At 41.8% G+C, this 17,828-nt stretch overlaps 1 protein-coding gene across 8 annotated transcripts in view; it reads left to right on the top strand.

The window, feature by feature from the left end:
• Nucleotides 1–17,828, top strand: part of Peak1 (pseudopodium enriched atypical kinase 1) — a 217,288-nt gene that overhangs the window by 189,525 nt on the left and 9,935 nt on the right. For all 8 annotated transcript variants that reach the window (XM_021207022.2, XM_029543521.1, XM_029543520.1 and 5 more), the window contains one exon: nt 21–763. In XM_021207022.2, coding sequence (XP_021062681.1) covers nt 21–763 — 743 coding nt within the window. The remainder of the gene's footprint in view (nt 1–20; nt 764–17,828) is intronic.

Genomic DNA, 17,828 nt, shown 5'->3' with positions numbered 1-17,828 from the left:
TTTCTTTAAAAACCATGCAGGACAATCTCGAGCAGCTATGATACCTCCCAAGCATCCTCGGCATCCCAAGGGAGCAGTGGATGATGCCATTGCCTTTGGGGAGAAGACAGACCAAGAAGGACCTAATGCTTCCCAACCCACACCACCCCCACTGCCAAAGAAAATGATCCGAGCCAATACCGAGCCCATCTCCAAAGACCTTCAGAAAACCATGGAAAGCAGTCTTTGCGTCGTGGCTAATCCCACCTATGATATTGATCCCAATTGGGATGCCAGCAGTGCTGGGTCTTCTATTAGCTATGAACTCAAGGGACTGGACGTTGAGTCTTATGAATCCTTGGAGAGACCTTTGCATAAGGAGAGACCTGTTCCTTCAGCAGCAAACAGTATCTCCAGCCTAGCCACTCTCAGTGTTAAGGACAGATTTTCCAACAGTATGGAGTCACTCTCCAGCCGACGTGGTCTCTCCTGTAGACAGACTCGAAGCATCCAGAAGCCACAGAGACAAGCACTTTATCGAGGACTTGACAATCGGGAGGAAGTGGTGGGTAAACTCCGAAGCCTTCATACAGATGCCTTGAAGAGACTGGCAGTTAAATGTGAAGACCTCTTCATGGCTGGGCAGAAAGACCAACTCCGCTTTGGAGTAGACAGCTGGTCAGACTTCAGGCTAACCAGCGACAAACCGTGCTGCGAAGCCGGAGATGCGGTTTACTACACTGCCTCGTATGCAAAAGATCCACTCAGTAACTATGCGGTCAAGGTAGGAAGATACTGAAAATCTCTCCTTAATATTTCCTTCTTTCTTTTTGAGACAGGATCTCACCATGTAGCTTCGTCTGGCCTTGAACTCACTGTATCCACCAGGCTGGCCTCAAACTCAGAGATCTGCCAGCCTTTTTCTTGTGAGTGTCTAGCCTTACCTTAATCTTAGTCAGCACCTTGTCACCAAAGCACATCCATTCTTCCTTCCCATTTTCTCTCCACTGTGTGAAAAGGAGTGAGCCTCCTATATTAGCAGATGGTCTAATAAGCAGGTTTATTACTGAAGGGAAAAATAGATACTAAGGAAATAATGGGGAAACTAACATTCTGTGACAGTCTGGAAGGACTGAGATCAAATACCTGACAAGAAGCAACTTAATGGATGGAGGGTCAGTTTTGGCTCTCGGTGGGGTGGGATACAGTCTGTCACAGTGGGGAAGGCATAGCGGGTTGGCTGGTTACATTGCTTCTCAGCGGCAGAGAGGGAGTGTTGATGCTCAGATGACTTTCTCCCAGTCCAGGGCCCCAGCCTAGGGGACCCTGCTGCCTGCATTCAGGTGGGTCTTCCCTAGGCTTTTAAACCTTTCCACCAGCACCCTCATAGTCATGCCCAGAGGCATTTTTCTGTGGTATTTATAAATCCCTTCACATTGAGAATGAACTATGAACTATCACAGAGTCTTCCTAGAAGAAATGAGCCTTGGCAGTTTGCAGTGGTTAACTAAAAATACCGAAGTGTGTGATGTCCCTTCACGCCATGTTTCTGTCTTTATTCTCTACCAAGTAAGAGGTCCTTGCTTACCCCTCCTCTGTAGCTTGTGTGCTTCCTGGGAAACACTTTTATAGAGAAGGAAATTCATACTCAATGTTCGCATCATCCTCATAAGGGCCTTTTTTTTCCGTTTGTCACCTGAGGAAGATTTTGCTCAGTGAGGTAACTAACTCCCTTGAGGCCACACAGCGAAGAGTATAGGTAGGATTTAAGCAGACATATCAGGCCAGCAACATGACTCACTGAGCAAAGATGCTTGATTGCTACAGGCAGGCCTGATGACTGAGTCTGAGGACTTCAGTCCCTGGGACCCAGAGAGTGGAAGGAGACTGTGGACTCCTGCTCATGAGCACTCCCCACCCCCTCTCTCAAACACACCACACACACACACACACACACACACACACACACACACACCAATATTTCTGACTGTGCACCCTATACTTTGCCGTGTTGTTTATTACTTTTTTAAACACAGGTCAACCATTCCAGACAGCCCATGACTTTGAGATACCCAGGCCACTTGAGACATTAAGGATTCTTGTCCGTTTATACTCACTGCAGCAGTCAACCACAGGTCCTATAAGAAGAATAGCTTTGGTGTGCGCTATGAGCTCCCAAAGACTTGCCTTCTGATCCTGACTTTACCATCTAGTAGTTTTGTGGGTAACAACAACTGTCTTTGGGGCTGTTTGGTAAGTGTGCTACCTTTGGCCTCTTCCCTACTTTACAGAAGTTAGAGTTAAAGTCTTTGGGTCTCATAGATGGTTTCCTCTTCTTTAGATGTTAAGTGGTAAGCTATGTACTTTATGGAACTACGGTGGTGACCCAAGAGATAAGTCGAGTGAAAGGTGCTAAGAGCGCAGGCTCAGTATGATACTTTCTGTTCCCACCGCCTGCTTTCACTGATTCTATTCACTGGTTCAAAACCAATTAACATATCTAAATGACTTTTACCTGTTCGTTTAGCTTACAAAGACCAGATGGTTTCTTAGTAAATGAATGAGTAAGGTAAACAATTGGCCTTACTGCTATCAAGACATACATGTTTAGACCAGCTCTTCAGCTGGCTTACATCAGCTGTTTCCTCACCTCCACCTCTCACTGTCCTGACCTGCTGCTGCAGCCCACACTTTTAAAATTAAACCAAGGGATAAACTGTAGAGAGAAGATATGGACTCAAGTTAATATATTACTGTTGAGTATAAAAAGGCATTTTGAGATTCTGTGTAGCTCTCAAGAGCTATTATATCAATTGGGGTTATAGTACTTATCTATCTTGGGTCTTTATTGCTACAAGATCACCAATGCAGAATGAGTACCTATTTCAGAAAGGGGCATAAAACTATCTGTTCTTTCAAAACAATTGAGAAGTGGGGCTTGACTAACTTTATGTATTATTGCCACACAGTCTTGTCTCTTTCCTAAATCAATGGTGTAGTATTGATTTCTTTGCTTGTAATAATACAAAAGCAATCTCAAAAGAACAGGTGGCAAGTGATTATATACTGGTAGATGTTGGCAGGTTTGGAAAAGGGGGTTTTACACTAAATACTGAATATAAATGTCTCTTTGAAGACTTTCTGGGCATTTCCAGAAGTACCTAATTGATTTACAGTCTTAAAGCGATAAATTCTAAGAACTCTGAGACCCTTGCATTTGCAGAGATGAGCAAATGAAACCAACGGTTGGCCCAAACAACCTCTTTACTGTTTGTCTTCTTAAAATATCCCTTTGTCTTCTTAAAATATCCCTTCCCATATTAGTGAATTTAGAGTAGCCTAATAGGGCTTCTCTCTTAAAGTATTGCAAAGCAAGTCCACTTGAAAGGTAAAGGGTCATATCTACTACATGTTCACTGCAGTGGTAAACTATTAAAATATTTACTTTGTGTCAGTTTTTTCAGGCTGCCATAACAGAATATTATAGATTAATTAGTGGCTTAAATAGGTTTGTGTGTGAGTGTGTGTGTGTGTGTGTGTGTGTGTGTGTGTGTGTGTGTTGCTGGGAATTGAACTTAGGGTCTTGTGTGTGCTGGACAAGTACCTGACTGCCAATTGAAACCCCTGGTCCAACAATAGAAATTGATTTTCTCATGTTTCTAAAAGCCAAGAAGTCCAAAGTCAGAATTGTAAGTTGGTTATTTTTTGGTAAGGACTATTCTCTGAGTCCTCACATGTGATGAGTGTCACTAAGAGGGGTATCTTTTCTTAGAAAGACACCAGTCCTATTGTATGCAGGTCCCAACTATATGACTTACCTAAGTATATCTCTCTCTTTGTGAGCTGTATCTTCATATACGCCCTCATTGCACTTCAGAGTTTTAGTGTGTAAGTGAGGAGACACAATTTAGTCCATAGGATTCTATCCTCCGTCCCTCCCTCTCATGTCTCTATCACAGGCAAATACAGCCCAATTGCCTTAAGTCTTATTCCCAAGGATCAACTCTAAAGCCCTTATTTAAAGCCTCATCTACATGTTCTCTAAGTGAAATATGAATGAAACTTAAAGTATTATTCAACTTACTGCAGAATTGCTATCTGTGATCCAGGTAAAGCTAGACAACTTACTTGCTTTCCAAATACAGTTGTGCACAAGCATAGGTTAGACATTCCATCCTGAAATATGAGAAATCAGAGGCAAGAGAGAAAGGAGAGCTGGGTACCAAAGTCCAAATCTAGCAAGTCCCAGATACCTGTAACTCATAAAGATGTTCTCATTTGATACTCTGTTGCTCATAGAGAGCCTCAAAAAGGCTATCCACCCTGAGGCACAATTTATTTTCCCCCAGCTCTCTCAATCTAGAGAAACAGGCTAATCATTTGTTGACACCTAAAGGGAAACAGCCCTATCCACTGGTCCCTTAGTAAGAAGAACTTCACTGATTTTTTTTTTTAAGTTTTTTTTTTCCTGTAATGTGTATGTGGCATGCTTACATCCCCACATGAGTTTATGTACAGTCCATGTGTATGAGTGCCTGCAGAAGCCAGAAGAAGACACTGAATTACCTGGAAATTGGAGAGTTACAGATGGTTGTGAGCTGGCTGATGCAAGTGCTGCTAACCTCTGAGCCATCTCTCCAGCAATGGCTTTCTTCCTTTTCCTTAATGAATAATGCGCATGAGCAGACAAAGAGCTCCGTGGGCCAGGCCAGTAGAATTCAGAATATCCGGGAGTCTTTCCACGCCCTTCTACTCTGCACCCAAACCGGCTCTCTCCACTCATATGGCCTTTTCCTCATCCCTGCCTTCTGCTGAGACCTCCCGATCAAATGGCTGTCTAGCGCACACCCTTAGTGTCCTGTAAAGAACAAGTTTTCAAGCCTGGTGTGGTGGTTCACACCTGTAGTACTAGCACTGCAGTGGCAGAGTCAGGAGAATCAGGAGTTCAAGCCATCCTCAACCCAGCTTCATAGAGTCTGAGGCCTGCCTAGTAGGCTACATGAGATCTTGTCTCAAAACAAAACAAAAGATTAAACATGCATGCCTTTTACACTATGAGCAGACCAAATAGTCTGCATCTCCTTTCCCCTTTCCTATTGTCCTATAAGCAGTCAGGAGAAACCAGTGTGTTCCTTCACTGCCTGACTTGAACATCCCAACTAAAAACCCAATTTTATCTCTCATGTATTCTTTCCTTAACAAACCACGAGAACACAGTGCAGTCTCCAATTCTCTGCCACTTTATGACGTGGGTCCCCTTCTATGAATTTCTAATGATGTGTTCTTCATCTCCATCAGAGGCCTCAGCACCATCTCCTTTAACATGTGTATCTGCCGAAGTTGTCACTTCACACTTATCCAGGGTTTTTCTCACATGCATTTTAAATGCTTTCAGCATCTACTTAGTTCTAAGGCTACGCCTGGAACATTCTTAACTATTGTTGGAATGGCATTTCTGTGGTTTTTGTTTACTTAAGCTGATAGAAAAAGTGTCATAGACTCCATAACTTAATTCTCCAAATTCTAGAGTCTGGAAAATCCAAGGTCAGGGTTGCAGCTGACCTGGTTTCAGGTGAAGGTTTCCATAGGCATTAGAGGCAGCCACCTTTCGATGCATTTGACATCACAGAAAAAGGCAGCTGAGCCTGCAGGTGCCTCTACTAAGTGGATATTACTGACATCGTATCAGGTTCCTGCTCGTAACTCGACCGTGACTGTCTCTGTATAGCCCTGGTCTCTGGGAGACAGGACAATCCATAACAGGTATCGATGTTGCTCTTTGTTCTAAAATGAGTGGTTTTAATTTGGAACGTTTACTGAATTTGAAGATTTTTTTCCTATCATTTATTCTAATTTTTCTTCATCATGAATAACGTTATTTGGATTTATCTTAAACTAAAAGGCATTTTAATACAGAATAAAGAGCTTTGAAGTCATCTGGGCCCACATTCTGAAATTTATCTCTATTATTAAACAGGTCAAGGAACTTCTTTTAGTTTTTACGTCAGTAGAAACCGACTGCCATGCCTATCTCATAAAATTGTTATAATGCTCATGGCTATGCAGTGAAACTGCTTTCATAAACTGTAGAGTGCATGTAAAATACAATGAGATAATGTATTGTTGGTAGCAGAACAGGGACAGCAGTTCACACTGTATAGGTTACTCATTATTATTCTTTAATAGTAGGCACTAGCCTCAGAATATTTAGATAGGTTCTATACTTAGATATTTCCTTTCTCATTACTTCAAAGATGTAAACATCCTTTTTTCTTAAGATTATAACAGAATGCTACAAAATGTAGCAACCTCAAGAATTTCATTGATATCAAAATTAGAAACAAATTAAGCTCCTGATATTAAGAAAACAGTTTAATAAATTAAAGCACATTATTCCAATTAAATGTTCGTTACCATTATAATTGTTGACTATAAAGACTATATAAGATGAAAAATGTTTATTTTAAATTGTCCTAGAATACCAAACAGTAGGAGCACACCTTTGTTTAAAATGACCTATAGAATAGAAGTATTCAGTTAAATCCTATGTGAGAGTGATGGTCATTAGAGGTGATTTTGATTTTGTTGAAAGATAACATTGTGATTGTTCAGTGGCAGGGGCAGACTAGAGCGTTTGAGGTTGTAGATCATCACATCGAGGTGACTAAGCACAGGTACCCTTAGTTATCCTTGTTACTCACCTCTGTCATCCTGTCCTCTAACATAACTTAGAAATAGCTCCCACTTCATGTTCCTCAGCTTTTGCACGTGCTGGTCCTGGGAGACAGTGTGACTCAATGAAGAATTTCAGCCTTCTGATCTATAGATGACCTATTCCATAGCCACCTGAGGGGTCCTCACTAATAGGGCCATCTCCATACCTACAGAATCAGAATTGCTGGCAATGAGCTCTGGGAAACCACATTTGTAGCAGCACCCCCCACCGTGGTTTCCATGTAGAATTTTTCAGGCCTTTTGACAAAGTAGTTAAGAATGAGGTTTTAAAGTCAGAAGAACTTGGTTTAACTTAGAGTTCAATTGCATACTGGCTGTGTTTCTTTAGCCTTGTACATGCCTTTTCTAAGTCTAGTGTCTCTCTGTAAAGTAGAAAACAGTTTATTCTTAGGTCTTATATTTAAGACTTAGCTATCTTCCCCTGTCACTGTAGCCAGGTGTATAACAAGACGCTCCTTAAGCTTAAGCGGGGAGGATTTATTTTGACTCACTGCCTGAGATTTCAGTCTGTCATGGAGGGAAGGCTTTATGGCTAGAGCAGCTTGTGGCTCTGGTGGCAGAAATATGATGCTACTTGCTCACATCTCACCGAACCAGAAAACAGAGAGACTAGGGCTAGAAACAAGACTGGGCCCATCCCCTAGTGACCCACCGCCTGCAGTGAGGCCCTCATGCGACAAGTTCTGCAGCTTCCCAGCCATTGCCATGTGCCAGTGCAGAGAGCTGTGCTCATCTCCTTAGCCATGAGAACTGCTCTTGTCCTGGCCTCCTTACGCAGCTCTAACCACTTCCAGCCAGTGACCAAATATACCGTGTCATAGGCCACATGCCTATGTGAAATTTCCTGTCTTGAAATTTCCAATCAAATTGATTTTGTTACTTTCGAATTCATCTTTACCCAAATTCGGGGGGCATAGGCAGAATATAACCAGATTCTTAGCCAGCATGTGACATCAATGGCATCTTGTCCCATTCTCAGTAGAGAATGTTTCCCTCTGCAACTTCATGAGCCTGGCCACATTTTGGTTGACATTCTGGTCTCCTGAACTCAAAACCACACTGACTCACTAAATTGTATATATCACCCTCACCTGTTGACCTCTGCTTACAAAACCCTGAGTTTCTCTAGCCTGTAGCTCCAAAATTCCACATTCCTCACAAACTTGTTCCAAAGAATGAAGAGATCAACTTCCTCCCAGAAGCTACTCTACCTCACTGTTTATTAGTTTGTTTGTTTTGTTTTTTTTCATCAGCTACGTTGTCTCATTGTTAGAACCAACTAACAAACCAGAAGGAACTTAGAGGGAAAGGGGATTTATTTCGGTTCACAGTTTGAGGATATACCAGCCCATCATAACTGGAAGGCATAGCAATAGGAGTGGCCTGCAGTGGTGGTAGCGGGAACGTGATATTGCCTGCTCATGTCTTGTTAGATTAGCAAACAGAGCAATGAGCAGGGCTGGGCTGTAAACTTCACTGTCTTCCCTGCAGTGACCCCCTTCCTCTGCTGAAGTCCCGCAAAAATTCTACAGCTTCCCAAACAGCTCCAATAGCTAGAACCCCATGGTTGAATGCATGAGCCCACTGGAACATGTCACAGTCAAACCATAATGAAGCCATTGTGAGAGAAGAAGGTTACAGGATATGTGGACATGGTTGGCAGATACCTGTGGTCCCAGTACTTGAGAAGCTGAAATAGGAAGACCCTGGTTTCAGCCCAGACTAGACTATACGGCTAGACTCTGTCTTAAAAACCCACAGGACTTAATATGTGCATGATATTATCACACTAAGTTGTACAAATAAGCAATAATTCCATTACACAATATAGAAACACTCATGTGTCTTACCCACCATTACTTTTGACATCTACTGCAAGGATCATGGCTTTTTAATTCTTATGTGCTTAGAACCTAGTACAATATATAATAGTGGGCATTTGGTAAAATATTTTGTGACCTTTCAGAAGAAACAATACAAAACATGATATTTTGTGGGTTTACATCAATACATATGCATAAGGCAAAGCTTTGCCTTCATAGAGCTTATAATTTAGTGAGAAAGCCAAAAACATAACTCTTTAAATAAGACAGATTATAATGAAGGCTCAAACAGGGGGGTTAATACAAAATTAATGATTTTGGTGAAAATTATAGTGGGAGGGGCCCAAAAGACTGCAAACTGGGACTCACTGGTGTGTTTTTGCAATAGTCTAGGTAATTTTGAGTCTACCCACACTGCAGCAGGACAAAGGACAAGAAGGGGCATGTGGTTCAGAGCTGCCAAATGTGTGAGCTTTGTATAGTAAGTACTAGACGTAAGATGGAGGCAGCAGTCATAAACCTCGAGGAAGGATAACCCCAAAAGGATGGCAGTGCCGTTCAGTGAAATATGAATCCAAGGGATGTGCTGTCTATGCAGTATGCAAATGACAGCCAAAGTAGACAGGCTCAACAGCTAAACACAGAGCTTGGGCTTCATAAGAAACGTGAAGCCTAGAAAGAGTTTTCTCCCCCCCCCCCCAGTATCTTGATTTAATTCAGACTAAATGGGATGTATGAGACTGCTAGTGGAAGGGTCTGTAATGTGAGGAAAAGTTTACATACACAGAGATGTGACTCAAAGCAGGAACAATTGGGACCCTAGTCACAAAAGGCAAAGTCCCCAGGCTGAGAGCTTGAGCCTATTTCAAGACAAGACCATGTGTAACAGTTGGACACCAACCCAGCAAATTAGAGGGATAAGAAATGGGGAGGTCATGTAGTCAACTTTTAATGAAGTATGTGTCTTAGTAAAGAAAAAGCAAAACTGATTCCCACACAATCGGTTACCTTCAGTTCCCTGTTTTGTTCCTCATCCGTGGTTTCTCTTATTCTCTCATCTTGGCAGACCACCACCCAGCAGACCAGACTGTCTCGGTGAGCTGCACATTGGCTGGACTCCAGCCCCTAACTTACTTCCCTGGTCTCTAAATAAAGCTAAATGTAAGATTAAACTTGAACTAAACCTCCCTGCTCTCCAAGTAAAATCTCCATTGCCTTCTTTGTCTTTCAAAGAATCATAGTAGCCACTAGCCAATCATCCTAATAGACTAAGGTCAGTTTTAGAAGAGCCTTTGTCATCTGTTACTAAAGGAAATGGAGGCCGGAGAGGATGGCCTGGTTTGGAGAGACATCAATTTCATCGCAGGCTGACTCCTGACTCCTAAGCAGTACCGCTCCCATTATTGTACTATTATACTATTACTAGCCAGTAAGCGAGCCCCTTGTGTAATACCTTTTGCCTAGAAGAGATTTGGGTAGATACCTGGTAGATTATTGCTTGGTCTCATTAAGACTTTTTTTCATTTACCTCATTTACCAAACGCTGTCATGAAAGACCATGTGTTAAATTTAGATGAAGTTACTTTAAAGAAGGTGTTTAATTCTTTACATATATAAAAATGCAACTAACTTTCTGAATGTTTTCCCCCAAGAAGTTCAAAGTTGAGATGGTCAGATTCTTCTCTTTTCATAGTATAGGTCTTTGTTCTCAATGCCAGGCGATACCCAGCTCAGTAGACATGGGGACTTTCCTGTTATACCAGTAAGGCTACTCACTTTTCCTCCTACACCACAGCCTTGTTAAAAGCTTGTAATAAAGTTGAGGTGAATTGTGGTGACCAGCGCCTTTTATTGCACTTTTTACTCAAATCCCAATTTGTCTTATTTGGGTAGATGCTGAGAAAGCAAGACACTAAATGAAAGAGCATTATGGAGAATAGCTGTTATCGGTAGGAGTTTACAATGAGCTCATACTATCTACACAGGCAGTTAATTACTAGCTTAGTAGTAAGGGAAAATCTAGGTGGGAAACCATTCCCACTTTCATAATTCAACACAAATATGTCCAACATTGAAATGTAACAGAAAGTGGGTGACAAGTAGCCAACTACACATACATGGCCATTCTAGATTAGTAGGCACCTCACTTCATGGCTCGATGCATGCAGAAGTGTCAGAGCCCCAGCTGGGAACTTGCGCAAAAGAAAGAACTTGGAGTCAAAATAGATTGCCTAAAAAAATCAGAGCTTTAATATTGATGAGGTAAGAGAACATATTGGGAATTACAAGTTTGGGTTCACATTAATTGAATTCCTAATCTGGATCCTGAGCTCCAAGTCACAAATCAAATTCTAAAGACTTATACATTGCCTTCTCAAATATCTCCTAGGTTCCAAATGAGTTTCTTAGCCATGTGAACATTTTTTGTAGTAATTTAAGCATTAAAATACTCAACCAGCTTGACAAGTCTCATAACAGATTCCTACAGTGTGGAGCCCTCAGCATCTACAGTGTGGAGGCCCAGACAGCTTCATATATTAACATTGCATCTATTTTTGAAGGTTGTTGTAACAACATTGCCTACAGGGTTGGGGTTGGGGATCTTACCTCTGTAACCAGAAGTAAGGGATGCTCCTCAGCAGGCCAAGGAATTACTGTCAAGCAGTAATTGATCCCTTATCCCTAGAATATCAAACACTGGGTATCAATTTAGAAATTGAGGTTTTCATTCTGCATGCCCTCATTGCAGCTGTGCTTCTGTGTATGCAACTCAGCAGCCCAGATGGGAGAATGCACATGCTCTTCAGTGCTTCTCATTGTGTCCATCTACAGTTCACTCCCTACAATATCCATCTCACTTAAGGCTCACTGAGGCACTGTAAAACTCGTAGTGTGAGAAGGAAATGAGATTCCCTGCTGATAAAGTGGAAGAAGGCTGAAGGCACACTGGGCCCATAATGGAAAAATAAAAGCTAATGTAGGCTATTTTTGAAGAGTCCTGCATTTTGTAATTATTACTTTCTTTGGGGGAAAGAATAGAAAATTGAGTAGAATGACAAAGGACCTTGTCGTTCTATAGTTCTGTTCAGTGTAAAGTTGGTGAGTCTCTGGGGCAGACTCCACTCAGCAGACAGCTAGCATTGATCCAGTTTTCCTCAATCGTGTAGTCAGGTCAGTCATGAGCATTGATTACTCAGGTCTGTCTGCTATTGCCCCCTCCCCATTATTTTGCCAACTTCCATCTGTTTCATGAAAGCTGTTCGTGTACTCTAGCTGCTCTGGGCAAATAAACAATATAGCCACACTGAATTCAGTATAGCTTTTTCTTGGTGTTTTGTATAGGTAAATTAAACATGTTCTGTGTGCCTTGTTCTCTGTTAGGCCCTGAGATACAAGTGTCTTTTCTTAAAGTGGACCAAAAAAATGAGCCAACTATAGTAAGACAGATGTCCAGACAGAGAGGGTACAGCAGGAATGGGAGACTGGCTACATAGATACAGACCACCATGTTAAGAATGAATGGAAAGGGAGCAGGAAATACAGTTGTGAAGAGAGACTGGTAGGTTATCTAGATAGGTATGTTATAGCAGATTTTTAAAGATGCCTTTGCTCCCTGTGAAAGTTATTTTTAAGGGAATTCATAGGAGAAGCAAGGAGTCCCATTGGAAAGCCTATGTGGTAGTCTAGGAAGGCAGTAATGGTAACAGTAGAGGTGAAGAAAGGACAATTCAGAAGATATTTAGGAATAAAATCAGTAGGAGCTGTAAACCAGTTGGACATAGGGAGTAAAGATGGGAAAGAAGTCCAGAGTGAACTTGATGTTGGAAAACAGGAAACAGAGCCAGGTAATAGAGCCACTCACCAGGAACAGAAAAAGCCAGAGAGTGAGGGTGGAAAGGGCTCAGGTTTGATTGTACTGGATATTAGGAATTCACAGGATAAGGCAACACAAATTATTCAGCCAGTGTTTACAGTGTAAGAGTCAGAGACATAAATGTGGGTTACAAATGCAGCGGCATACGTACGGGGTTTGTGCAGAACAGAATGACGAGTGAACACTAGCAGTTCAAGCCACCTTTGGGACAACGAATCAAGAGATAGTAAGTGACCAGCTTACATATCACACTCACACCACTCCCACCCCCATGTCTCTGTTTCTTGTCTTAAATTCAAAGGGCAGCAGGCTGGAAGGTCTACTTTACAGGTAACAGACAGGGCATTCTGGAAGGGTCAGTAATGATAGGCGTGTGCCGTCTTCCCCTTCCCAGCCGCTCATACTGTGGCTTTGCAGTCACGGCCCCCTACAGTCTACTTTATACAAGTTAGCTGTCTGGGTTGACATTCTTATTACAAACATAAATGCTTTATAATGACAAATTTGCCTCAAAGGTATGCAGAGCAGTTGCCATGAGCAACACATAAAATGAGCCCCTGAACTGAAATGAATGTTTGGAATTAAACTTTTCAGATTATGTGCGAGGAGCCATTGTCCAGCTCAGATCCCCCACTGGGACCAGGCTGTGTACGTGTTATGTGTTTGACCCGGGTTTAAGAAGGTCTTGAGAGAGGATATCTGACCCTGATTCTGGCTTTGTTTTTTTTGTTTGTTTGTTTTTCCATTTCCCAGCAGATAACTCATCAGTGGTTAAAGTGTCCCCACCCTGTATTTGGAAATCTTGTCAGATTGCTTCCTGATGCTGTGGTGGCCAGTGCTGTAGAAGCATCAGCCATGCTGGCCTGCTTAGTTAATAACAACAAGATACTGCTCCTCCCCTGTGTATTTTATCAACTCAAACATGTACCTATTTTCCCTTCAAGCTTCTGCTTTTGCAGCTGAACATTATGTCGTGTAGAGAGCAGCTAGCTGCCCATTGTAATGGTCCCCTGATCCTTCTGGGGAGTCAAGCTGGCATGCCCTGTGAGCTGGTGAGCATGAAACCCCCGCTCCCAGGGAGGACTCCTGGCCAGCTTCTGTTCTTCTCATCAAGTGCTTCCTTTCCTGAGTGAACTCGGCATCACTAACCCTGATGATTCAGAGACAGGCAGGCAGGCAGACAGGCGGGCAGACAGACAGACCATGGTATATTTTTCCGACACTCAGCAGCTAGATTTTGTTCTGCTGCAATGTGTTCTGCGCTTGGATGCTGATATTGTAGCTCCCTCTAGTGTCTCTGGGTTGCAGTCCCTCAGTTCTTCAGTTGGAGAGAATGTAGACAGACACAGAATCTGACAAAATTGGCAGCATTTTAAGAAGGCTTTCCCATACAGTTTTCTCTTGTTGGGAATGTGAAATTTTCCTCATTCTGCTGTTGGTTCAGAGCGTGGGAGATGGGACCAGGATCCCTGTGGGAATAGGGCTCCTTGAGATGCCCCTGTGCAGGCCAGCTAGCCTTATAAGGAAAGAGTGGGAATTCTGTTCAAAAGAGATAGATGAAAATGAGAAGCTGAAAAGTTTACGTTGATCCCAAGTAGAGAAAATATTGGGTAAAGGAATTTAAAAAAAAAAAAAACTAGCAGTAGGAACTTTGTCCATTTATTCTGGAAAGAATGGTTTGTTCTCCAAAATAACTTTTGGGCTAGAAATTTATCATCTGAAGTCAGATCATTTTGAGGTATTTTTCTAATCTAAAGGAGTCAAGTTATTAATATTTGAAAAATGGCTACTATGTAGTACATAGAATAATGTAATATTCCTGCCTAAATTAACATCATTGCAGCCTCTATAATAAAGATTTATGAGCTACCTATCATGTGAAATCCTATTATGGAAATCTCCACAAGTCCATGTTTGGGTTGTAACCGGCTTCACGGTTATAAACCAATTAAAAGCACAGTGCCTCTCCTCTCTCTTCCGCTCTCTCTTCTCTCGTTTTCATTTGCCCTTAAACCAGATTGACCCATTATTCTTCCACCCGTCTGTGTAAATACAGAGATAAGGAAGTGCTACCTGCTCAGCTTGCTCTCTGGGCAGGCCACTTTCCTCCCAAGCATCCAAAGTAGTGGAACAATTTATCACTTCTTCTGTGTAAGTCACTCCGACCCTTTATCTCAAGTTGATCTATGAAGCTAAACATAAATTCTAGTTGTAGAATCCATGTTCTTATCTACTCCCAAAACTTTGGAAGACTTTATAAAAATATGTATGACTGCCTCTGTGTGTACATGCAGATAAAATTAAAATATCATAGGATAGGCTATCTCCTCTACATTTGATCTTGAACCACCTAATGGTGAGGTTTTTCTTTTTCTTTTTTCTTTCTGTCTTTCTTTCTTCTTTTTTTTTTCAGTGTAACTTTGCATAGTATAAAGTAAAATTTTGGTTAAATCATTTTCTCTTAGAACTAGGATGGCTTCCTTGGACTAGAACATAATGCTGATCTTGGCATCAATGGTGGTGACCTTGGCTAGGTCTGGTGGCCACAGGTATATGTAATCCCAGGTCTATATGTAGCTATATGGAATCTCTAAGGGAGGATTACTTCAAATTTGAGATCAGTCTGAGCTCCATAGTGAGTTCCAGGCCAGACTGGATCCTTCATAGGACAAGATCTCAAAAAAAAAAAAAAACAAAAAAAACAAAAAAAANAAAAAAAAAAAAACCAAGAGACCTTTACTGTTAGCTGTCCTCCCTCGGACCACCAGTCAGCGAGCCCCACTGCTGTGGCAGGTAGCTTTCAGAACCTAAAGGAGAAGGGAGCACCTGGACATTTGCACACATCCTACAAACAGTGTAATTTTTTTTTTTGCCTTGTCCTCTTTGAAAAACTACAAAGATTCTGTAAGCATGTATCCTTTTTAACATTTCCAAGTGATCTGATTGGCTATCAGCATTACATTTGTGTATCTCAGTCCTGTGTAGAATTCCTCAGTATACTTGATCCCATTTCATCTCTCCAGCTGCCTGTGAGGTAAGGTTTCCATATTCTTTCTGTTGTTTGCTTTATGAGGCAGGCTGAGACCCAGAGGAATTGAATGAGCATGCCCAAGGATACTCAGCTATTGGCAAGGCTAAATCCCAGACCTAAGTCCTTGGGAGTGTCCTTTCTGTAACATGTCAACTGAGTTTAATTTTCAGTCTCATTCAACCAAGCTCAATGATATTTGATAGACGTTTCAAAGACTGAAGAGTTGGGACCCTGGAACCTCCATTTCAGAAGGCAATATGATATTGAGCAAATTATAAACTGCCAATGAGTTTAATGGCACCTGTGCCAGATCCAACCCCCATACAACTAAGTTATGGCTCGTATAGGATTTTAAATACCCGGTGACACATAAGCATGAAGCATTGCCATCAGCACATTCTAGAAGGAATGCCAGTGATTGATGAGAATGCAGGATATACTATACTGCATGTGCTCTGGACTTTGAGGGCCTTTCCAAAGATAGTATTTTCTGAAAGATGGATGTTTGAACTTGAACTCCGCCTAAGGACATCTATTTCAAGACATGAAGTTTGCTTTAAAAATAAATATAAAGCATTTTTTCAAACTGATTAGGTAAGTATGTGGCAGAAAACTTGAAAGAGCTTGTTTTTGGATGTTTCAGTACATACATGTGGACTTATTTCCGTACATGGACCAGTGCTATCAAGTTTCTAATTGTAATAAGCATAGGCTTTGAGCAAGAGATGCTCTTTTCCCCCGAGACCCTGGGGCCTTTTTTTCTTTCATTTTTAATATCTTTATGAATAGACATCAGTGCATGCTGCTTCTCTAAGCTGAAGTTCCATCTGCATATCCCAAGAGAATTACAGTTTTCTTTTTAAGTAAAATGAATAAAATAATTTATTTAAAAAAAAAACTTGCTCTTTTCCGTATCACTGTAACAAACAGGCAGCATCCATACCCCCCAAGAGCATATATTCCTGGAGTCTGTGGTACCTGAGGTGTATGGTGTCCCTGCTGAGTAGGCCATGCTGGTCTGTGAACTAGGGGTAGACTGCATCTGCACTGTATGTACCTCCAGACCCCTCTGGGGTAATCTCACATGTGTATGGCTTTTATGTCCCCTTGAGATCAAAGCTTTCTCCTTGAGTCACACCTGCTTTGCATAGACTTCCTTCTGGAAGATCTTAGTGCCTGATGTTGGTATAAGAGGTCAGTTAAAAGTGAGCATTCTTAATGGAGATGGCCTAACAAGACCCTGGCTTCAATCCCTAATAATACAGAGAGGGGTACAGGGGGTGGGATGAGAAAGAGCACCAGGCTAGAAATTCCTACAGAAAGTTTATTTTGCTAGTTGTGTTGTCTTCTAGGTATACAAAAGATAGAGCTGAACCAGCTTTGGCATTTCAACACACTCAACTCTGCAAACTGCTAATATTTATCTGAACGCTTATCCTTTCTTATTTGGAAAAACATGAACTGGACATGCAGCCTTCTTGGTAGTAAAACATTCAAAATCCTTCCTTCTGGTTCTTTGAAATTAAATAGTGTATTATCTATAATCATCATACTATATAAAACATCTGATTTCATGCCTCCAACCTACTGTTGACACCTGCTGCTCAGCCATCCTCAGCCTCTTCGCAGCCTTTGATAACCATGAGTTCCCCCCAGCTTCTATGAGACCATTCTACGGGATCCACATCTGACTGAGATCAAACCGTTGTTTGTATGAGCCTGGTTTATTTCACTTTAGCAAATGATCTCTATGTCCATCCTTGTGATCACAAAACACAGACTGTTGTTATTTTTTATGTATATGTACCATATTTTATTTATCCAGTCAGCAGTTAATATCATTTCCATTTCTTGCCTATCAATAGTAAACGTTGGAATACAGATGTTCCTTCGACAGTACTGCTCCGTTCCCTGTGACTACGCATTGAACTTGCGAGATCACATGGTGGCCCTGTTTCTCATTCTTTGAGGCTCCTCTCTGACTGTTCTCCTTTCTGGTCTCACCAGCAGTGTGCACCACGAGGTTCTGTTTCTCCACACTTTTCAGCAGTGCTTTTCTTTCTCTCGGTAACAGCCTTGCTTTTTTTTCTATGATTTGTTTTTGCTACTTTTTAGTCACGTATATTGGGGGGGGGGGGGGGTGTGTCTATCTGAGTGCAAGCATCCTCAGAGCCCAGAGGCAGCTGGTCCTCCTGCAGCTGGAGTTACATGTGCTTGTGACCTTCAAGGCATGTGTGCTGGGAACTGAACTCAGGTCCTGCACAACAAAAGCTAATATTCCTAACTGCTGAGCAACCTCTCCAGCCCCATTCTAATGGAAGTGGGGGATACAGTTTGCTTTGCCTTTCTCTCTCTCTCTCTCTCTCTCTCTCTCTCTCTCTCTCTC

This window comes from Mus pahari, chromosome 10, assembly GCF_900095145.1.
Source record: "Mus pahari chromosome 10, PAHARI_EIJ_v1.1, whole genome shotgun sequence".
Taxonomy (NCBI): domain Eukaryota; kingdom Metazoa; phylum Chordata; class Mammalia; order Rodentia; family Muridae; genus Mus; species Mus pahari.
The sequence above is the reverse complement of the archived record's forward strand: the minus strand, read 5'-3'. Positions and strand labels throughout refer to the sequence as shown.